Here is a 24,812-nt window from a genome sequence, read left to right as displayed (position 1 = left end):
TTTTTGCGCTTTTAGTTATTTTCTACATTCTTAAGATTTATTCTAATGTCTTTTCTCTTATATTCCTTTTGATGTATGTATACCTGTATAGTGCTTGTCAGTTATTTGTAGCATTTATATGATAAATATTCTTAATAGCTAGCTTTATTTATTTACTACATATATATACTTATTTCGTTGAGTGTATGTTTATTTGGAATTCATCTATGTTTACTTTCCAAAGAATCGATCCACGGACACCCTAGTTAAATACAGGAAGAAGAAAGTTATGGATGACAACTCATGAACCATGGGTAACTAAGTATTGAAACCATTACCATTTGTGGACCAAAACCTATAGGGATATTTACTAAAATTTTGGATATCACTTCAGCTAATTGACATACTTTGTAGTAACACCAGGATTAATGAAATGCGATGCTTTTTACTTAACACATTGTACCGAGTTGAAATTCCATTAGTAAATCCACAATAAATGTAACTACAATTAGTTTTACCTCAGTCTTATTTTAGCTCGCTCTTCCAGAACTTCTGTCGACTTAAGAATCAATGTTTGTTGTATATATTAATGATTTAGTTAACAATTTAGGCTGTGTCAAATCAACATTATATGCTGACGATATAAATGTTCTTATTAGTGGAGACTCAGTAGACGAAGCAGGAAGGCTCACTACAAAGACGTTAACAAAAATTACTAGTTGGCTAAACATAAATAAACTAACTATGAATTTAGGAAAAAACTAGAATTGCAAATTTCGAATCTCGGGCCAAAGAAATGGACTTATACCAATAACTATAGACTCAGCAGAATTATATCAATCAAAATCTGTTAAATTTCTAGGGGTATATGTTACTGAAAATTTAACATGGAATGCTCATGTTGAATAAATTAATACTAAACGGAGTTCACTGTGCTTTGCATTCCGTAGAATGTAAGGCAGTTTGTGCAAGGAAGCTGTCATGTCCTTATATTATAGCAAGGTTTTTTCAATAATAAACTATGGTGTTATATTTTGAGGGAATTCGAGAATAAGTGCTAGTACATTCCGAATACAGAAAAAAATTATTAGAATAATGTTTAGTATGCCTGAACGATCCTCATGTAAAAATGTTCTTAAAAAATATAAATTATTGATAATACCTAGTTTATATATACATATCGCACAATTATGTATGTAATCGGACACAAGGATCTGTTTATATTAACAAATACGATTCACTCATAAAATGCTAGGCAGAATTGTAATATGTATATCATCTAGCAGAACTATGCGAATTTTAGCAAAACTGTTTATATGAATTGTATAAAAAATTACCGACAGTGTATAAGGACATTAACGACAAACGGGTATTCAGAAATATTGTTACAATTATTGTTAGAAAAAAAGCTATTACTCTGTTGAAACTTCCCTTACTAATAACATATAGAGAATCTATCCATATACGACAATTGTAAAGCTTAACTGGGGAATATCCTCATATTGTAAGCTATGAACAGGCAAATAAATATGAATACGAATAAATGCTCTTTCGTGAGTTGATTTTATATAGTTTTACGATTATTTAAAGACAGTTTCAACTTCGAATTCGTACCGCAACAATAACTTTGCATTACAACTTTATATGTCTATTTTATAATTTAATAAGTTTCTTTTTATTCCAGATTCGGAATGGTACAAAAAGTATGAGCATTTATTGACAACTTGGAAAATTCGAAATGTTAAATTCGTAAGGCACATTAAACGCATTCATTTGAACTAAAATGAATGTAACAAACATGAATCAGCAATATATATCAGAAATTTAACTTGTATTATCACATTAGCTGCCATGTGGGTCCAGTGGAGTGGTCTGAGAAACCCACAATTTCTAATTCGTCGAGTTGTCGTTTGAGTACTTGTATTTTAAAGTGCTGCCTCTAGTGTTAATGAACTGTAGTGTTTCTACCATACACAATATAGGAGATATTTATGCTGTAGGTTTAGTTGTTAGATGTTGCTGATTAACGCCGCTAGAGGCGCTGAATATCAATTAACAAGTATTTGCTATTTCTGTAGGGCCGATCGGACTTACATGTTGCTTTTTGAATGACTTATTCTAATTTACTTTGACAAGATGCTAGTATTGTGAAGTCTCTGTCAATTTGCTGAATTTTCAGAAAAGTCTAGATCACTATATTGTTGTTACAAATGACATCAAGTTCTGCGCATATTTCTTCGTTTTTCATTGCACAAAGAAACTACTTATTAGCACTAAAAGCAACAGGAACTCATCCGCACTTCTCATACAAAGCTTCTTCATATAATAATGAACAAATGACTATCAAACACAGTTGCCAGTTCAATTGTAATTTATCCCCTTGCCAATAAACAAAAAATACACGCGTAAGTCCGATCGGACCCCCAAATTTCATGCGCGCGGATTCAATACATGGCCTTAAATTATGTTTCAGTATTGACATTTGTACAAAAAAAAAAAAAAAAAAAAAAAAAACTAAGTACGTACGTTTCCTATTCTACCGGTAAACAACAAAATTCACCCTTGGCAGCTAACGTGTTAACTGACACAATAAGGAACAATGAACTGGACTCCTTGTAATGCTACTTCAGTTGGTATAATACAACCATATTTAAAAAAGAAAATCCAATATTACACAAAACGTCTTCATTCATGAGAAGAAGTGTTTATGAACCTTGTTTTGTTATAGCACAACATTCAGTGTTCACGATCAAGTCATTAAGTTTACAATTAGGGACCTTGTATTGTATGCAACACTGTCTTATGTCCCGTCAGAAGTGTTCGTAGTTGGGTCCATGACATTTGGGCGCAGACACTTGAACGCATCCGTTTGGGCGCAAAACCTTTTATCCAAATACGTTTACCTACCTACATATGTTATAATGTATTTCATAACTAGAGCCCGGATGTTTAGGCACTAAAATATGAAAATAGGCACTGAAATTTTCGAAAAATTTCCACAAATAATTTTGCAAAAACTAAAAATAACACCTTGAACACAGCAAAGTTTCTGCACATCATGCACAATTTGTCTCTACCAGTTGAAAATAAATGGGAAGAAACCGCAGCAAACTATTGACTGTCCGGTCTCCGTACTATGCGGCTTAGTTTAAAAAGAATATTTTTTTTTTAAATAAAATGATATATATATATCTGTAATAAAGACACGTAATTTGTGTAAAAAGACGTATGTTTTACATTAATGTTTAGTTATTTTAAAGATATGACTATATATTCATACTGCATTGTGTACTTGATTTTTTTTTTTTTTTTGAGTCAGACATTAGAAAATTTATCTTAAAAAGTGTAAAATACTGTACTGTACATATTTTCATTTTCTACAATAAATTATTAAAATGCATGGTACAAAACATAACAAGTGTTTATTAAGTACTGGCCTGTACCAAGAGATTAGAAGAAACGAATAAGAGGTAGTTTTGGAATGAAAATAGTGTTTTTAATGTTATGAGTGGTTCAGGAAGTACTATGTAAGTATTTATTGAATGTTTTTTATTATTTGATCTGCCCATTAGGCCGGATAGTTGATAATCTACTGTATTAATAGAAAGTTATTTTAGATTTAATCAAAATAGGCACTTATAGGCACTAGATATACATTGAAATAGGAAGAATAGGCCAAATAAAATTTACTGTAGGCAGCCTGTGATATCTCAAAACCAATTTCTGTCCTTTATAATATGTCTAACGTAAAGGAACGATACGATTGTGCGGCATAAGAAGAACAGCATTATTTCCAATAAGGATATGGAATCTGTATGACAGTATAACAGAGTTCTCAATGACCAGTCAAGAACGAACAAGCTCATCGTGGACTGCTTTGCGCCCAAATGGCCGCACTTAAACGTCTGCGCCCAAACGTCCTGCTCCGCCGTAGTCTACGATGAATCTCCAGACGAAGATGATACTCCAGAAAAGTACAGTAATACTTACTATCATCTTAACGTAGGAATTTTCATATCTTCGTGCTCAGCATTCAGTTAAGAAAATGTTACTTCTTTTCCCTGTACTGACTAAATTTATCCTCTGTGTAATTTTTGGGCTTTTAGCAAATATTGATATAACGATCCTGCTTGACCCTTTAAGCTTTTCCAATTCACTTGTATGGAAACAGAACACTGACGTAGAAGTAAATATCCATACTACTTGGTAATACGGCACTTATATCAAAGCAGACATTTGATCTCATGATTCACTGTGCTGGGCCATAAAACTTTTTTTAAATGATCTTCAAGTGAATGATGATGCTGATAAAACTTGTGAAATCAGGACGTTGAAGAGACATGGAACAAACGATAGAAATTTTACTGATGTGAAATTTTCTACCAGAAATATAACCTGACCTGGGATCAAATAAGAAACTCTTTGCATTACGGGCGAACACTCAAATCATCGTGCGCTCACGCCAAAATTTATCCTATAGAGCACAAACGTAAGACATACATCATAAACCATATTTGATTGAAAAGTACTGAAATAAAAATTATTTGCGTTACATTTATTGAAACTTTTTTTTTTTATTCCTCAGATGGAGCACACAGTATACAAAAATTAAACTGTGAATTCAAACTGGATATCCATTTAGGTATAACAATATAAAAAATTTTTTACCTACGTTCAGAAAAATGGACACAACTTTCTTACCGAAATGGTTACGGAACTTGATGATAAATTTATAAAAATATCCACACAATATATACAGTAATTACAAATAATTTCTTGTATGGGCGCTTAAACTTTCCATACGATGTTTTCTTTATCAAAAGTTCAACGTTCCAATCAAGATAAGGAATGGTTCAAGTCACACTGTTATTTCACCCTTATAAGCGCCCTTTAGTGATAGCGTTGTCCTTAAATGCGCTAAGTGATGGTCCACGATCACTTCTAAATTTCTGTTTCATGGTATAGTCGTTCACAAATAAACCAGCACTCAAGTTTCAAACTGTACACAACCACGAACAACATTCCGAACAATTTATGTCCCCTCTGCTACATCCATGCTTTGTCATCCAAGTATTAATTTTATCACTATTGTCAAAATATTCAAGAAAATCAAGGGAACTGGAACGAAAGAAAGAAAAACATTAGGAAAACTAGAAATACTAAATAAATAAGCCTAATGATTTTGTTATTAAACTACAAATTACTCACCACATACAAATCACGTAGCAGGATACTAAGAAAATCTTAGATATATATATATATATATATTCGGGACGTACGTCCATTAACCCTTTTAGAATTTCCACATTTTGAGGTAAATTTTAGACTTTCAATCGAACAGTTACTGCTTCCTTATTATTTATTGTAGAATCATGGTTTATACCTCGTTTTTTCAGAATAGAGCATGCTTCCCAACGGTACCAGTCGCCTGTCCGTATTATACACCAGAAACGGGAAAATCGGGGAAAACCGGGAGTTATTTCGATTTTTTAAAAATTTTTTGCGCCCCTTCGGCCCGGGCCTGGATTCACGTAATGATCTGAAAATTTCTTGAAAAAATACGTACATATGTACACAATTCGTGTGCAAAATTTTAATCTTGCACCTTTGTTTTATATTTTGAAAACAAAGGGCAGGAAAAGTTTTGAAAGTCTGAGGGTGATCCATTTTTTCATGTATATATTCTAAAAAATTACTGCGTTATTACTATTTGGCCCAGAGTCATGGTTCCAACGCCATTTTCCTTAGTATAACGTGCCCTTTCCAACGGTACCACTCACATGTCCGTATCATACATCTGAACCGAGAAATTGGGAAAAAACTGGAAATTTTTCTGAAAAAATTTGACTTGAAATTTTTTTCTGAAAATAATAATAATAATAATAATAATAATAATAATAATAATAATAATAATAATAATAATCTTAAAACGAGAAATAAATCCAAAATTAGAATACGGACTACTAATCGACAAATTTGGATGCCTATCTTCAAGACAGAGAAAAAGAACTATACAATGCAATTAACAATGAAAGCTGACTGAAAAACAGAATGAAGAACTTATATTTGTCTAAAATAAAGACTGACTGACACTTCAGAATGTACCTCAAGTTGTTAATAGAAGTTGCACAAAATATTCATCTTGAAATGGAACTTAAGTGTGTGTTCTCAGGCTTCTTTGAATGTTGTGACTAACAAACAATAATTTTCTTCTAGAAGGAAAGTTAATCTTCTTTTACCCCAAATTAACATCAAGAATACTGCTCACTTAATGGATTATAACTTATGTAAAATGCCAGCACTATTCTTACTTGCTGTAATCCAAGATTTGTAGTAATCTGTTTACTGCGATTTGCTACAAGTTTTGGGTAACAGAAGAGTTTAGTATTTAAAAATGTCCTAGCGCTCTATACAAAATCCCACTACTATTATCAAGTTATGGTTGTTTCGCGTTCTTACTTGGAAACTGGTAAGTACATCGACATTTTCCTTAGTTTTAATTGTAATGACTTTTCAACAACCTTGCTACTGTTGTAGAATCTGGAGTGGTTTATTTCGTTTCCTGAATCGAATGTATGTATGTATTTTAAATAATTTGAGACGTTTGAAAGAACGATCCTCTGACATCACATGTGCGTAGATTGTATTTAGTCATTCTTATATTTTATAACTCGGTTTACACTTACAAATCGCCTACATCAAGCTCTCTGCCCGTTATTCTGGTATATACGTACATTACGTTTATCCATTTTAAAATGGTGCTTATTAACTGATCAAGTTGCACCATGACAATCCGGATTAAAAACCCACGAATATCTGGGAAAGTAGATTTCGGTTGAGGACTCCTTTCGTTACGGAACCTAACTGTTGGTTGAACAATGGCAGGAGTATGGGGTGTCAAAAGACTATTTGAATTAACCAGATATGTAGCAGTTTTCACTTTTATCATCTTTGGAAATGATATACCTGGGACCAGTGTTGAATTCAGGAATGTTCAAGGGGGGCTGAGCCCTCCCTAGAATGTGTATGCGCCCCCTAAAATATCTATACACATGCATTGAAATATTTGCCATTTTCTGTTTATTTTTTTCGGAAATAGAAGAGTCTTAAGAGCAGAGATTTATTATTATTATTATTATTATTATTATTATTTTTTTTTTTTAAAAAAATCAGTTTCTTCTTTTGCCAAACCTAGTTGTTGTAATTAACAAAATGCATTCTCGTACGGAGTCGAAGTTAAATAAAAACTTGGAAATTAGATACAGACGCAAACGCTTCACAACGTTAGTTAGGGAAAATGACAATACGTTGGTTATTGCGAACGACCAGATATAAAAAAGTTGGGAGGTGAAGCACTATAGCAGACTTGATAAACAAAATAAAACAGTCCCGAACAAGGTTCAAATTAGCTTTCATCCTCCTGACTCATTCTTCACTTACGTATTGCGTAGGTTAAGTATTCTTGCACTGTTGGAAGCATCGGAGGAAGGCAAAAAGTTGAAAGAAAAAAGCCTTTCACATGGAGGTGTAATGTGAGGGTTTTCTACGAAAGGTTTCTGTGATTTGTACTTTTTAACCGGCACTCGCCTAGTGAGACTAAGGAAATTCTTTGGAAAAAAATTGAGTTAGAATGGCCTTGCCGTATCAAATCCAGGAAGTGTTTTTTTTTTTTTTTTTTTTTTTTTTTATGTATCCCTTAAATTTTTATTACCCCCTCTTGTACAAAAATCTAAATTCAACACTGTCTGGGGCGGACGATTCATTCATACCAACCAAATAACAATTATAGGCTAAGAGCAATACTTTTTGAACCATGTAGGACTTTTCTTTAAAAGTTCAAACTGGGAATATAAGTGTTACGTACTTTCTTATTTACGCTAATAGCTGATATTCTCACAGTGTAGGAAAATACTGCTGAAGATACAATTACAATATCATTACTTATAACATAATTATCAACTCGTAAAGACTGTTATTCATTTCTTGGCATTGTACATCAATTGTCAACGTTGTCAGCTCCTACTAGGAATATGCACACTTTAGGAAATTATTAATTTCTTAAAATCTGTTAAAATATCCATCTGACTGAAATTGATTCCCAATTTGAGAATATTTTTTGATCATTAACTGTTTATTGCTGCTATCGTTTGAACGTTACTGTAAAAAATTTTGGATAGCTAAATAAATGTTGAAATCTTAACGTTTCCTTTTGTACCTGTTGATTATGAAATCCTATTGTTTGTCAAGTTTTCCTTTATTTAGATTTAATCCTGAATACAGTCTATCGTCTTATGAAATATGATTGAAAAACGTTTCTTTCAATAAATGATATGGTTCTGTGCAAAACCTTTACCTTTTCAATTGCGTATTTTCACAAGATGAGAGGTCTTAATAAACGCGAAACCGAAGTTCATTTCTTTTACATCCCTTGCACATGTTCCTAAATTCTATCCTGATTTTCAATATTCCTTTCAGTAATGACTATATAGGTTACGCTGCATTAGCAATTGGAAAAAAATGAAATGAAATTTTTGAGTTTTACGTCCCACAGTTATGCCGGCTAGGCTAAAGGAGACGGTGATGATGAGTAATGAATGAAATGGTGGAATTAATGAAGTGGGAGGAAACGGGAGAACCCCGAGGAAACCCACGCACACGGTGTTTGTCCACCACAACGTTCACTTGGCGGGAGCAGGGTTTGAACCCGGGACCCTAAGTACCAGAGGTGAACGCTCTACTACTGAACACCAAAAGTCAGTGAAAGCACCAACAAAATAATTTTCAGTGATACGAAGATTTTATGGGAACATTAAAACTAGTTTTCATGAGCTAGTTTTTGTAGCCTGTAAGTAGAAATCCACTCTTTGTAGTCTCCTTTTTACTTTTACTAATGATATTGTTTTTATTTTTGAAACATTGAAAACCTATTTCTTCCATTTTCCATTAGAGTATTGTAGCAGTTTCGTACTTCTAGGTCGAAAATGATTTTGAATTGGTTTTTCGTTCTTTTGATGAGAAATCGTATTCTGTGCTCTCAAAACGAAAATCTATTCATACATTCAATTTGATCTTGCTAGAATGAGATGATTTTTAGTGAATAAAATAGATTCAGATGATTTTTGGTGAATAAAACAGAATCACGATTTTTGGTGAATAAAACAGAATCAAATGATTTTTGGTGAATAAAATAGAATGAGATGATTTTTGGTGAATAAAATAGAATGAGATGATTTTTGGTGAATAAAATAGAATATGATTTTTGGTGAATAAAATAGAATGAGATGATATTTGGTTCATAAAAGACAGGCATTTCGGGCTTTTGTATAATTTTTTGGAAATAGTGAGAGCCAGAAAGTTTATAAAGTTAACAGTACATTTCCTCCTCTAAATTAAATTTCATATTATTTAATTAAGATATTCGTTAAATCTTCGTCATTCTTCAAATGCAAAGAGAATAATCTACAAATCGCAAATACCTAACGTATTTATACTCTTCTTTTTGTACAATTGTTACTATATTAGCTAATCGTAGTGAAAGTGGGATCCACATAACTGACCTGCCACTTTCCAATTTTGTTTTGGAATTAAAAATAATTAGTTAATACACATAATTCACATACAACGAAGAGTCCGAAAATAAGTTTCTCCTCTCGTTTTTCCCAGGAAAGCGAACAATGGAAGAAACAAGACAGTGGTTGCACAAGTGGGTATCGTTCGCTCGAGATCCTGCAGATGGTGCCATCGCAGTGTCTGCGCAAAGCACAGACGAGTCTCTTAGTCTGATCCTGGTAGCTATGAAGAGAAGGCGCGTTTCGACGTCGTAGTCAAAGAAAGAAGTATGAGCTGTTTTCTGCTATGAATAGGCACGTGGCGTATTGGGAGCAGAAATCCATAACCGCCTCAGAAGTCTATGGGCCTGATGTGAAGTCTAAACAAATGGTGCGGAGATGGTGTCGGCAATTCAGTGAGGGGCGGCAGCAAATGCTGGACACACCGATACCTGAGAGGACGTGCACGGCCACTACAGACGAAAATGTCAGAATGATGGATGTCATGATTAAAGTGAAGCCGTGTATCACCATGAAGCAATGCTGAAGTTACAGAAGCTGTTCGACGCTTCTTCCGTATGCAGAGCCCTGAATACGGTTTTCCTGGAAGGGTTTTTGAAGCTTATAGACCGGGATGACAAATGTTTCAATGTAAGTGGTACTTATGTGGAAAAATAAAGGTGCATTTGATATTTAATGTCACATGCTATTTCTGGTCTTGCAACCCCAACTCTGTTCACAGTCGCCTGGGGAAATTTATCTTCGGACTTCCTTATATTTTACCAATTTCATAAATTTCTGTATTACTCAAGTTATTAAATTTTAACCACTTACGGATACATTCAATTATCAAATTAATTTACGAAAATATAAAATTAAAAAGTGAAGGTCTTGCACAAAATCACATCATCAGTTGAAAGAAAGGGTTTTGAAATGTATATAATCATAGCCACGAGTTCAGGATTAAATCTAGATAAAGGAAATCTTGACCACTTCATCAACAGGTTCAAAAACAAATACTAAAATTTCAACTATAGTTTGATGTACAAAAAGTTTAACATCAACATTGAAGCACTAGTAACAGTAAGCAATTACTAAGCCTAAAATTATTTTCAAATTAGTAATTTTTCCAAATTAATCATCAATTTAACTTTTTACATGAGATAGAAATGTTAACATGTTACAAGAAGTTTGTAACTTTCTAAAAGTACTACTTTCAAGTTGGACCTGCAACAGTGACAAATGAAGCATGCCTTCACAAGTCTGCAGTTGTTATGATGTAATTGTAAGCAACCATATTCTAACTTGTATTTCCAGCCGTGATAAATTTCATAAAGAAGTGAATGTTCGCAGCAGTTATTTTATTATTATCTATATATTATTTTCATCATGTAAGAGTAAATCTGGAAAAAGCAACTTCCTCAATTTGAATTTTGAAGAAAACTCATACACACTTTCGAAGGTCATTGTTCCCAACCTACACAGTTTTAAATGTACAATTGTTATGATGATAATACATAAATTTAGGATGTAAGAAGAATTTACAAGAATTAACTCATTGAAGAAGGCGAAAGTTGCCGGTGAAACAGTTCGGAACTTAGTTTAATACGACACTTTCCTGGATAAAATGAAATGAAATATTTAAGTTTTACGTCCCACGATTATGCCGGTTAGGCTAAAGGAGACGGTGATGATGAGAGATGAGTGAAATGGTGGAATGAAGAAAGTGGGAGGAAACGGGATAACCCCGAGAAAACCCACGAGCACGGTGTTTGTCCACCACAAAGTCCACACTGCGCGAGCTGGGATCGAACCAGGGACCCACTACCACTGAGCCACCGTGTCCCCTACTTTCCTGGATAAGTCAAATTTAACTAGGCATGCCCTAACTGCAAATTTGGAGCGAAGCGATCTATCTTTATTGATTATTCACGAAATTTTTTTGTGTATCAATTGTTTTCGTGAACGAATACGACATGCAAATAGCTGAATTTGGCATATCAGCGAAAAATATAACGGCTTTGAAAAATTGTGTTCGCAAAACAAAACATGCCCTTTTTCTATTTTCCAATGTTTACAATAAGAATTTGCGCGCCAAATGCTTTTCCAAGGTTCTCAATGATACGTCCGGTCGGCCATGCCACCCCTCACGACAATCAACGCGCACTCTCGAATCATCACGTCAACTTTGGTTAAGAATGGTTCACACATCTTGGAGGAGCATCCCGATAGACGACAGTCTAAGACGAATAAAGAGCTTCGCTCTAATTAATTTTCAATGCATCTTCTAGGTTTGAACCGAAATCTTTTAAATGTATCTTCTAGACTTATTCACAGAGTGAAAGCTTGGTAATCCACATTATTTTTTCTTTTTCTTTTTGAGGGATACGGGTGGGGCGGGGCGGATAGAGAATTTCAACAGAATTTACCCAAACCACTTCTTTAATACAGTTTGGGGTGAACATCTTTTCTCCAATGCTGAAAAAGTTAGATAATGTGGAAATCAAAGTTAGTTAGTAGAAAGCCATCCACCACAGCAAGCTCGAACCACATTGGATGGGAAAAATTGGTTTTTAATTATCCTTAGGCCAAAAAGCGCATAATCATTCGGCTTTTCATTGTTCTTGGGCCAGAAACCGTATGAAAAGCACAATGATTCGGTGGATGGGCTTTGCACTAATAGTGTCACAACTGTTCAATGACTTGGAAGTCATTATTTTCGTCACAAAATCGAAATAATCACGCACATTGAACAGTATAGTTTGTTTAATGTGCAACCTATGCCAAAGCCGTCAGATTTCGATTCAAAATGTCACTTGTAGCCCTCCGACCCTTCCAAATTTTCCACCCTTGTGCGCAAGAATAAAGAGATATAAACACTCCGTGGCCCAGCGGCAAATTCAGTAGTAGTTGCACACGCCCCATCCTCTGTGCAAAAGAATGAAAATATATATAAACACTTCGCAGCCCAGTAGGGTATCTTGAAGGGGTCGTACGCTCTTTTAAGGAAAAATGTAGATTTTTTAATCTCTTTTAACTAGACGAAATAACAAATGTATTACCTATGGTAATATTATTAGACCAATTATTTGTTCTGAGTCTAACCCAGCTACCCAGGAAAATCTCACTTAGACGACAGGCCTGAAGCTTTTACACTTTCTCGACCGAATTCCCCACCGGGAATCGAACCCGTACTCGCAGAAGGCAACTCAGTGACTTACCCCTTTGGGGATCCTATGGTACAATTTTGGTGTTTTGGTGTTTCATGGTACATTGCGTTATTTCTCTACTATTTGAGCTTTTTCGTCCGTTTTTTTTTTTTTTTTCTTTCTTCAAGTCCAGAGACATTGTAGAAGACATTACATATGGTTTCAGACCGTTCTGCGTCCAGACATAGGAGGTGATGACGTCATAATCTTAAAATGTATTTTTCCCTTTTTAAGCCTATGTTCATTATTTTTTGGCGGGCTTATTTTTGAACGTAGAAGATTGAAATTTTGCACAAACATTCAGTTTACCGAGTAGTATTTACCAGATTTTTTGTTCCGATGTCAGTGTTAAAACAGGGGGGGAACCAGAGGGGCAAAGGGTTAAAAAAAAGGGGATATTTTTACCCCAAAAATCCCGTTTGTCGTCATTTTCCCGCCTCACATACATGATAGGACCATGTGAGTCATACCGTCTGAAAGGCAGTTCCATTCTGAAGAGAACGACGGTCGAATTATTATCCTAGGGTAATTAGGGATGTCTCAGGAAACTTTTAAAAAATATACTTCTATATAGGGAAAAATGGGGCATTGTCGGTATACACCCTCCATTCCAAAAGAAACCGAACTTTTGAAAACAAATAGTACCACTAGTGCCATCTGTTGTAATATTTTACCGGTAGATGGCGTAGTTCCTCATTGACAACTGGTATAAATGTCATGACATTTGGATGCACGGCAACACAGTTATTGCGTTTCAACTGTCAGTGTGTTGTGTACATCGGTCGGAAAATAAGTTTCAAACAACGAGCTGCAATTGAGTTTTGTGTTAAACTGGGTAAAACTTTTAGTGAAACGCACCAAATGCTTCAAAATGCATATGGTGATGTGATGAGTGTCTATCCCGTACGCAAGTTTACGAGTGGTTCAGGCGATTCAAATCGGGTAGAGAGACGCTGGATGATGACGAAAGATCAGGCCGTCCCAGAACCGGATTATCGGAAGAAAACATCGAAAAAGTGCGTGAATTCATCAAACATAACAAAAAATCGTCGGTGAAAGTTATTGAAATGGAATTAGGCATTCCTCAAACAACCGCATACCGCATTTTGACCGAAGTTTTGAGCCTTAAGAAGGTTAATTCGCACACAAACTCACCAAAGACCAAAAAGTTGATCGAATTGCGCATTGCAAAGACATCGTTAAAAGTGCTCGGCAGGATCGAAACTTCTTGAAATCGATTGTAACTGGTGACGAGACGTGGTGTTTTGAATATGAGCCCGAAACAAAGCGGCAAAGTGCTGAATGGAGAGCGCCGGATGAAGGAACACCCAAAAAAAGTCGCTTGGTGAAGTCAAAAGTTAAGGTGATGCTGATTTGTTTTTACGATTCAAAAGGAATTATCCACAAAGAATTTGTTCAGCCCGGCCAGACAGTCACTGGAGAGTTTTACTTGGGCGTCATGAAGCGTTTGCTGGCAAGAATTCGTCGTATTCGGCCCGAATATCGCGAAATCGGCAGTTGGACTCTTTTGGACGATAATGCACCATCACATCGTTCGCGACTTGTAACTGAATTTTTGGTCAAAAATCACATTATTCGGTTGCATCATCCGCCCTATTCACCAAATCTCGCTCCGTGCGATTTCTATCTGTTCCCGAAACTGCATTTGGCGATGAAAGGAAAGTGGCACGCATCGATTGATGCCATTGAGAAGGCGACGACCGCCGTCCTAAAGACCATTCCAATAAAGGACATGGAGAAGTCGTTTGACAACTTGTTGGAGCGTGCAAATATGTGTATCGATGCAGAAGGGGAATACATTGATTAATAAAAATGATTTGTTCCAAAATGTACATTGCTTTTTTGTTTTTTTAAAACGTTCGGTTTCTTTTGGAATGGAGGGTGTATATATTTTTTGGCGGGCTTATTTTTGAACGTAGAAGATTGAAATTTTGCACAAACATTCAGTTTACCAAGTAGTATTTACCAGATTTTTTGTTCCGATGTCAGTGTTAAAACAGGGGGGAACCAGAGGGGCAAAGGGTTAAAAAAGAGATATTTTTACCCCAAAAATCCCGTTTTTCATTTTCCCGCCTCACATACACGATGGGGACACGTGAGTCATACCGTCTGAAAGGTAGTTCCATTCTGAAGAGATAGACGGTCGAATTATTATTCTAGGGTAAGTAGGACCGTCTCAGTGAATTTTTATCCAAATATACTTCTGTATAGGGTAAAAGTGGGGCAAAGTAGGGAAATTTTTTCTGGCGGGCCTATTTTTTCACGTAGAAGATTGAAATTTTGCACAAACATTCAGTCCACGGAGTAGTATTTACCAGAAGTTTTTTTCCGATTTCTGCGTAAAAACAGGGGGGGGGGGGTTCAGAGGGGCAAAAGTTGAAAAAAGGGATTTTTAGACCCAAAAAATCCCTTTCTTTGGGATTTTCCCCCTTTACATACATGACAGAGACACGTGAGTCATACCGTCTGAAAGGCAGTTCTGTTCTGAAGAGAATGATGGGCGAAACATGACCCTAGGGTAATTAGGGATGTCTCAGGAAATTTTTTCCCTGAGATCATGGTGTTTTGCGGTCGTTTTGGGCATGGTGGGAATTCCTGATAAAATTTCTCCCGCCCTTACTATTCAAGATAGAAACTTGAAATTTGGTACACACATTTAGTTTACGAAGTACTATTCATCAGATTTTTTGGAGGTCTCTACGTTCACACAGGGGGGGGGGGGGCAAAGTTGGACAAAAAATTTTCCCCTCAAAATTTTCCCTTTGATATCAATTTTCCCTCTCCTGGTATATGGTATGGGCATGGAAGTGATACCATTTGAAAGCCTGCTCTATTCTGAAGAGAATGAGGTATGAACCATGATCCTAGGATAAATAGTGACGATGCAGTAGCTGCTTGACTGAAAGTCTAAAAAATAGCCCAAAATGCCAGGATCCGGAAAGGGTTAAATGTTAGACCCATCTAGATTCGAGCTTTGTCAGACTGTATTAATAAGGAACCCTGCTCGGAATTAGTTCTTGAAGCGTTAAGAATTTCATTACTTCTCTGATGTAGTTTACATTGACGAACGAACATAGAGAATAATATGTTAAGATTTCATGTTGTATTAAAGGTCAATTTTGGTCCCTGTAGAGTAGAGCCGCCTCCTTCTCCAGAGTATCTTGAGAACAAAGTAACGGACTGTCACCTACATTCCTGCTGATCTTCCACAAATGCTGATTCTCTCTACTGTTACTGTGGCAGATTCACACTGATTTGTTGCTTGCTTTTATAAATAATGCGTTGATTCCTTTAGGTACTATGAAATTTTTGAAGTAACAACAGAAATGTAGATGACAGTCAACTAATTAGTTTTCAAGATACTGTAAACTAGAAGAAGACCTCACATTTTCCTACAGGAGCCGAAAAAATTGTCCTTTAATACAAATAATTTCTACGCCAGGTACTATAATACTTTATTTACACTGGGAATAATAATTTTGTTAAACTCAGTAAGATACATCCAAAATTGGTTAAACTATTGAAAAGGGATAATCCACTGAGTGCTCACTGAATTGCGACCACCCCTCCACACAAGAAAGTGTGGCCAACACTCGAGGCTACATATTGGCAGACAGCACATTGTTATAATCGGAGGTGGGCAGAATTGTGGGTACCCGAGCAATAGGTACGTCAATAACCCAGATAGCGATACTTGACGGATGCGCCCGTTCCTGTGTAGAGAAGGTGTACAAGGAGTGGGAAGAAAATCGGGTAAGACTCCAAGAGACGGAACTACGCAGGCGTACGGAAGTTCAAAACGTAGAGTGAGTTTCGCGTCAAACAGCTCGTGACAACCAAACGAACCAACAGTGTCCAGGAATTATGTGACCAATACAATGATGCATGCACAACACCCATATCCTAAGCAACTACAAGGCATACAATGGCACGTATAAAGTTCCACAGCAGACGACTTACTCGTCACCCATTCCTTACGACTTAGTCGCGCTTGGGCACAGGAACACACTATAATTAGAAAAGGATGTGTTGGTCCGATAATCACGGTTTGTGCCACTCCTCTCGGACGGGCGTGTGTATGTGTGGCGCCAACACCACGAATCTATGGACTCCTTGTACATGGTGCGTTCTGTACAGATAGGTGGGTGCGGCTGTATAGTTTCGGAATGTTTCTGTTGACATGGAGTGGGACCGTTGGTGTGTATGGACCACAGTGAGACATACATTGTGTACCTGCAACACTTCTACCCACACGAAGACGGCATTTTCCAGGACAACAATACACGGTGTCACCGAGCCAGGACTCGACTTGCTTGACTTAAGGGACATTCCACGGAGCTGCAGCATATGAATTGGGCCCCTAACTCATCAGGTCTTAATCCTACAGAACATTAATGGGATGTTGTGGAACGAGCTTTTCGCGCCTTTGACTCCTCCACCGATATCTGTGGGCTCATTGTGGAATGCCGTCAGGACTATATGGTGTCAGATCCCAGTGGAAACATACCAGTAACTACTAGAATCCATGCCACGCCGTGTCCAGGTTGTCCCCTTAGCAAAAGGTGGACCAACAAAATATTACGCAGCTGGTCGCAATCAGTAAGCACTCAGTGTAATACAATGTTCACTTCTAATGAACTATTAAAGTTCTCACACTGCAGTATGTACATATTATAACAAGTGACAGAATTCATTTACTTCGTGTGACTAACTGATTACTTCACATTACATTAAGAAATTAAGTGTAAAATGTATCATATAAATTGTAACTTACTTCTCATTACCGTTCGAATGGATCGTATCAAATTAAGAATTTGGGATTTTACTGAGGGCTGTTCACCAAAGCCTTGGATAGTATTTGCTCCCCAGCCAACTGTAAAAGAAATATTTTTATAACATGTATCGTATAATGAATAAAATGAATACAATGAAATTACCCTGAAAGAAATATTAATTTAAATGAATATTATAACATAAACCGAGTAGAATGAAATTACCCTATAAAATATATAATGTATAAAATAAATACAATGAAATTGCCCTATAACTTGCGCTGCTGACTACAGTTGAATACCCAGTGAGAATATTTGTTTACTTCCCCCTGTTAAACTGTGGATTTACTGCCAATTCACAGCAATCTCCATTACTACCTCATTGAGGAAAAAGAAAGAAAGGGGAATAAAAAAGACTTTCTTTGTTGGTATGGTCTACAAATTATACAAAGTCTGAAACAGGTTATGTGAATAATAAAACCGTGCTATGTTGCTTTACTTCTGAAAGAAAGTCACCAAAAATGAAAACAGGATAATCGTAACATTAACTCAATTCGTCCATCTAATAATCAATACAGTAGGTTACAAACAAGATGAGAGAATCTTCCATATTTCCAGTTTTAGTGATTTTGTTCTAAACAAAAACCAACTGAGAATGCTCGAAGAGCATTGTCAGAACGAACTATTAAAAAAACGAAATTTATATGAAATCAACATGCACGGCAGTTGATCGGTTTATTCACTCACTCATCACATGGGTTAGGTACTTGCCACTGAAATAGAGACGTGAAACTCTGCGATGTAAATGTATACCTTATAATGACTTGAGTATGGAGAAAGTTCGAAATGTGAGGAATGTGCTATGAGAACTTTTTTATGGGCGAAAAACTGTCCTTAGCCAAGCAGAAATCGCTTTATTCACTCACTCATCACATGGGTTAGGTACTTTCCAATGAGAAAGACACATGGAACTCTGCATAAACGTACCTACCTTATAGTGACTTCTGTATGGAAAACGTTCGAAATTTAAGGAATGTGCTATGGGAATTATTTATGGACGAAAAACTGTTCGTAGCCATTAGGTACTTCTTAATGAGATAAAGATGTGAAACTCTCCAGAAAGGTACCTTATAACGGCTTGAGCATGAAATTTGAAAAATTTGCTATGGGAATTTTTTAATGGGTGAAAAGCTATCCTTACAATCAGAAATCGGGAACGATTCCGTTATACAACACATTATGTGCATAGTGATAATGTTGTCAATCGTCGAGTGTTTGAGTCGCGTACATACTGCCGTAAATTTGGTGGTTGGAAACCCAGACAAGGAAAGGTAATATTTTTTTCTTTTTTCGGTGAATATTTTTCCTTTATTGCAGTCATTGGTATTAAATAGATATTGAAGTTAAATTGATAAGTAAAAGAATATAAAGGTGGGGATATTTAGAATTAATGAAGTTTTCTAAGAAATGAGAAATCCAATATTTCGACTTTAAGATGAGACATGTTGGTGGCAAATATAATTAAGTTTATACGCTATTTAAAAGGTGTATATCATTAGAAGGAAAATCCGAGACAGTATGAAACTGTACAACATGCGCAGTTTCATGGAAGGATAGAGAATAACTAAGTATGTTGAAACAAGCGATGTCTACTCATGTAGAATCGAGGATTCAGCATCAAGGATTTTGGGGCCCTGTTGATACTCTTCATATTTAGGTAATGAAATGTTAAGTGATCGTAATTTTGTAGCTTGGGTAAATGAATTAGAATCTTGTTTGGACAGATATTTAATAGAAGAAACTTCCCGCTGGTCTAGTGGCTAGCATGTGCGCCTTTGTTGTACAGGGTCCTGGGTAGAGATGCAAAAAAGCCGGCTTTTTTGAATCGATGGTTTTTTTCACATAAAAAGCCGGCTTTTTTGGGAAAAAAACGAGAATTTTGGAAATTTTGGCTTTTTTCAACTTCATGATTTTTCTATCTAAATAGCTTTTTTATAGTATATTCTATAGTTAGATAAAAATTCCATGACCTGAATGTGATATTTCGCTCTGAAATTCACCATCAAGATGGATGGAGCACATGTTTTACGAATTAAAGCTAACATGAAGAATGTAGTATTTGAGGGTAATTTTAGAGGCTATTTAACTTTATTTTAACTTTTGAGTTATCGACATCTTTTTTCTTCTCCAGTTTGTCATCCGTGTTTCATTTCTAAGAGCTTTTAGTACTCTAGCTTCTAGCGCAAAAGTTAAACTTGCCCTTTTTTCTATTTATCCGTCAAAGCGTACGTTTTTCAATATATCCGTCAAACCGTACTTCCACATTTCTGTTATACTGTAGCTGTGAAGTGATTTAGCAATAATTTTCCGGACACAACCTTGAATACCAATTTATACAAATAATCAGTAGCAGATTTAGAAAAGTACTTTAAGAGGGTTTTCTCTGATTGTTTCGTTTCCTAAAAAGTCCTAATTTTATTTGGGAAGTGCTTGAAGTTTATGAGTACAGGCATAACTAATATTTCGTTTCGTTTATATGTTTAGCAATAATCTTCCGGATACAACTTTAAAAATCATTTTATACTGAGAATCAGTGGCGGATTTAGAAAAGTATTTTGGGAAGGGTTTCTTACTAATGTTTAGTTTTTTTAAACATTCGTAATTTTTATTTGACGGGAGCTTAAAGTTTCTGAGTAAAGGCATAAATAATAGATATTTCGTTTGTTGCAGACATTCCGTAACTTTGGGGAACGGGCTTCAGTCCGAAAGACCGCCCCCCTAACCTTCGCAAAACAGTCACTGCTGGTAATTAGTAATAATAACGATTTAAAAACAATAAAAAAGGAAGTCGCCCAACTCACAGTACACGCACTATTTCTACATTCACAGATGGAATGAAGAAAAGCTTTGTCAGAATGGTCGAATGCTGGTTGAATCCCGGACTTCCCGATAGAAACGCAAAAGCTAATCACTCAGTCATGTTTGTTGTGCAGTTGTATTTAGCTTAACTTAAATATATTCCGTAGTCTTTTTTTTTTTTTTTGGGGGGGGGGGAGTTCCGTAATGATATGTTGAATCCCTCTTGTTAAAAATTCAGAAAACTTGAGGATTGGGTAAACTGTGATGGTGGTTCTATAAAACTTAACTGTAGAATTTCAAGAATATACAGAACCAAAAGCTCTAGATGTGCAGCCTTTAAGTGTATCATATAAATTAAGTATTTCTCTTATGTTTTATTTTAATTTTATTTTGTTTCAAAAAGAGGGTATGGAATATTTTGAAATAAAAATACTAGATACTATTTTGCTAGTTATTTGTGTATTCTTTAAAAAGAAGTGTTTACTTTTAGGGTTGGCTGATTTACACCAACTTTTTTTTTTTTTTAATAACTGGTTTAAACCACAAAAATAAAAAGAATGAAAAATGCGAATCGTGTGAACTTCATGGTAACGTTTCCAGATATCAAACTACCTGCAATAGTTTTATTTCCCTTTCACCTTTTAATCAAGGTGTCCCATGTTCAATTATCGGTCGAACCACAATCCTTCTTTCATGCGTAACCCAAGTAGCGGTTCGGATGTCAGTTTAAGCGAAAGTCTTCTCCTTGATAACCTCGGTATTTCGTAAGGATGTTAAGCCTAAATATACGAAACAAACCAAATTGTATATTTCTACATGCCTAAATGCGTGTTGTTTTATAAAGAAGCCAATATTGCTTAAATATATTGATAGAAATTGGCAAAATTTATCGATTGCCTACGTAGCTTCCAACATTAGCTTGGATTGAACTTTCAATGATATCTACGTACCGGTACTAAATTTGTAATTTAATACCTCAGCTTTAGCGTACTGATTATGGTACGTTGACCTTTAAATTTTACATGCAAAGCAATAACAGGATTTTCCCGTTATTGTCTTACATTTCAAGTAATGACGGGATTTTCCCAATGGCTAGGGCGGGAGATTCTCAACTTCAGAAATTTACTGACCGCACTTCTTTAAGCTTATGGGAGTTCTTCCGGCATAACCCCGCTGTTGCATAATAACATCAAGGCGAAACAAACTTAGGCTATTTCTGTGAATATGTAATATAAATACATAAAGCAAAAAATCTAAGTCAAAAAAGCCTGGTTTAAACCAAAAAAGCCTGGTTTAAACATCCCTCCAAAAACGGGTTTTTGGCATTTTCAAAAACAACCACGGTTCTTGCCAACTCTGCTTACTTTTGTATATAGGAGGTTAAAAAATTCTTATTATATACATTGGTTAATCCTGTGGAATTCATAATGTAAATATGTTGAAGAAAAATTGTTTGAAATATTTTTTCGAAATTCATAGTTTATTTTCGATGTTTTATATTATTATCAGCATTAACCATTAATTAAATGATTTTTGTGTTATAGAGAAGCGATACAAAGTCTGTTTTATCAATTTAAAGCAGTATTTTGAAAAAAGCCCAAAATTTCCGAAGCAAAAAAGCAAAGCAGAAAAAACCGAGTTTTTTTCCAAAAAAGCCGGTTTTTTTTCCGAGCCCTTGCATCTCTAGTCCTGGGTTCGATTCCTAGTGGGAGAGCCGTTGGGAACTAATGTTGCACGTAGCACATTATGACTCCTTTAAAAATATCCAATCCTAAACTTCAACAACTGAGAATCCCAATATACGATATTCATATAGTGAACTACAAAAAGAAGTGAAACCTGAATAAAAACATCAGAGGTGCAAAAAGTGCAGCCAAGTTCGTCAGCCTCAAAAAGTTTTGAGATGTGAATAGATGAGCCAAGTTCCTTGACCACTGCATCTGAAACGAACACTGAAACTTGGAGCGGGGTTTCAAGGAAAATGATGTTAAGGAGACTTAGGGATAGTGGTAGTGGGCGTGGTGGGCTTGGTATCACCATCAACCTTAGGAATATCAACTTCGCTAATGCGCTAAGGCACATATACTGCAGTAAGATTGGTGGTTCAAAACCCAGACAAAGAAAACTTATAATCCTCCACGAGATGTCAAGGAAAATGACGTTGACGAGCTTTAGGGGTGGTGCATTTGGAGGCCATCACAAGCCTTAGAGCTCAAATGCCCCGGCTGTGACACTAGGAATAGACATCTTGGTGTATTCGAATATGTTAGACACCTCGCGTCAAGTTCCAGTGTTCGTTTCAGATGCAGTGGCCAAGGAACTTGCCTCATTCATCCTCATTTCATCACTTTACGAAGCTAACGAACTTGGCTGCACTTTTTGTTCAGATTGTATATTATATTTATTTGATTAAATTCAATAGATAATACACTTACATATTTGAAGCCTGCGTATTAGGGGATCTATTGAATTAGCTACATTGAGCTGTCACTTTTTATCACCGTATATATACTGAAAATGCAGATATAACCAGTGCCCGCCGGTTACTATTTGGTACCAAAATGTTTCCCTTCCTCTTAGGTATTGATCAACACCAATATCATCTCTCTATAACTTACGGTTCCCACATGGCTCCTTCAATCTCCCGATATCGAATTTCTTTGGCCCAATATCTCGGGAATAATAAGAGTGACGCGAAAAATTCCATCACTTCTTTGAGATAGTTTTTGATGCTCTATCGAATGGAGGGCTCAAAATTGAAAAAATCGCAAATGACAGACACACACAGAATTCAGTAACAAACTTTTTAAGTTCGTTGAATATAACCTAAACACCACTTTCACTATTCAAATAACCCACTTCTACCTAGGGATATAAAAAATAATAGAAATTTAATGATTTCACTAAATTTTTATATCCCTTCCACTCTCACACAAAAGTATGCTCTCCGTATCACCATTCACAAACAATAATCAACAAAGTCCACCTCATACTAGGAACATACTTTAAGATCTCACGTATTTTAACAGTCTTATTTTACAGTCCTGGTATTTATTTTTTACATGCATAGGTAGAAGCTGATCATTCGAATATGAAGACAGTGGTGTTTAGGTTGTATTTTTGGTTCGTAATGAAACCACTGAAAGTGAACTATATTTATTTGTCAATTCTCAACAAATATTGAATAATGTTTGGTGAAAGGCAAAACTCACGTCGGACTCTTCTTTACATTTTTTTCTATCACTTTTCTTACTTGTGAAAAAAACGTATTTACCGATCTTAAATACGTTTACTTATACACAGATTGGCGTTTTACAATCACTCTGATGCTTTTTTGAAATAGGGTTGCCAGATTGAACTGAAAACTAGTCCAGAAACCAGCGGCATTTGTGTACTGGGTACTGATGAGAATGAAGAGTTTTGCATCTTTACTGTATTACCACCGTTACTTCTAACACTTGTTACTCTATCACCACTTATAACTACTATTACTCCAAACGTATACTATACCGAACTAAGTGAAAATGCATTAATGATTATGCGTCTACCTTATTATTTACATTTTCAGAGTTCACTGCGCCAAGAATGATTAAGTTTTTCACAACATTTTTGTGGAAATCTTGATAGATCATTTTCAAGTTCAACTGAACACAAATTGAGGCCCCATTTGAAATTCTGTTGACACTCACTTTCTATCATCTTACCATAAAGTTTTCATTACATTGAACACTCGTTCAACATATGCATTACTGATTGGTATAACAAGAATATACTGCAATATTGTGAGCAGGTTTGGTGCATCTGCCTTCTCGAAAAACCTACTTCATAATTTATAAAACTATCCTTTCTATCGAATGTTGAATTACAGATTTCAAAACAGATCAGAAAACTCATTCGATAGTTCATTTCCATCGAAACTTGTTTTAAAGTTCCATTCCTATCTGTCATGTAACCAAGTGAAAACAGTGTTTATGATTCGCGATAATACAAGTTCAACAATGAAACTAATTTAAATCTAGCCTTTCGTTATAATAAAAATATAATTCTTACAAATAAGTAACAACAACTAGTACAAAATATACTTACTGTAAGCCATAAATAAGATACGAAATTAATTTTTTTTTTTTTTTTTTAAAAATACTTAAGTCCGTAAGTTTAAAGTAAGAGTAAGGCTTTTTTGGGCGCGCCAAAACGAGGTCTTTTGGCACCTATACTCTGACGTAACTTAATCATAAAAGCAAAACAAGGCCAAAAGCAACAATAATAAAATTAGTAATAAGTAGACTTCGGAATTTTAGGCACCAAAAAGTTTAATTTTAGGCGCCTAAAATAGGTACTAAAAATAGGAAAATAGGCGCTAAAAATTAAAAATAGGCTCTAAAAATAATAGTATAAATTATTACATACCCCTTTTTATTAACATC

General features: G+C 35.5%; 1 protein-coding gene across 2 annotated transcripts in view; it reads right to left on the bottom strand.

Annotated features, from left to right (window-relative positions):
- Window positions 1-4,519: 4,519 nt before the first annotated feature.
- LOC145666342 (immediate early response 3-interacting protein 1) overlaps window positions 4,520-24,812 on the bottom strand; it is a 68,070-nt gene continuing 47,777 nt past the window's right edge. For both annotated transcript variants that reach the window (XM_081733469.1, XM_081733470.1), the window contains exons 2-3: window positions 17,532-17,630; window positions 4,520-5,097 (exon numbers count right to left, since the gene is read on the bottom strand). In XM_081733469.1, coding sequence (XP_081589595.1) covers window positions 5,042-5,097; window positions 17,532-17,630 — 155 coding nt within the window. In that variant the 3' untranslated portion in view covers window positions 4,520-5,041. The remainder of the gene's footprint in view (window positions 5,098-17,531; window positions 17,631-24,812) is intronic.

The sequence above is a fragment of the Thermobia domestica genome, chromosome 12, assembly GCF_964235325.1.
Source record: "Thermobia domestica chromosome 12, izTheDome1.hap1.1, whole genome shotgun sequence".
NCBI lineage: Eukaryota > Metazoa > Arthropoda > Insecta > Zygentoma > Lepismatidae > Thermobia > Thermobia domestica.
The sequence above is the reverse complement of the archived record's forward strand: the minus strand, read 5'-3'. Positions and strand labels throughout refer to the sequence as shown.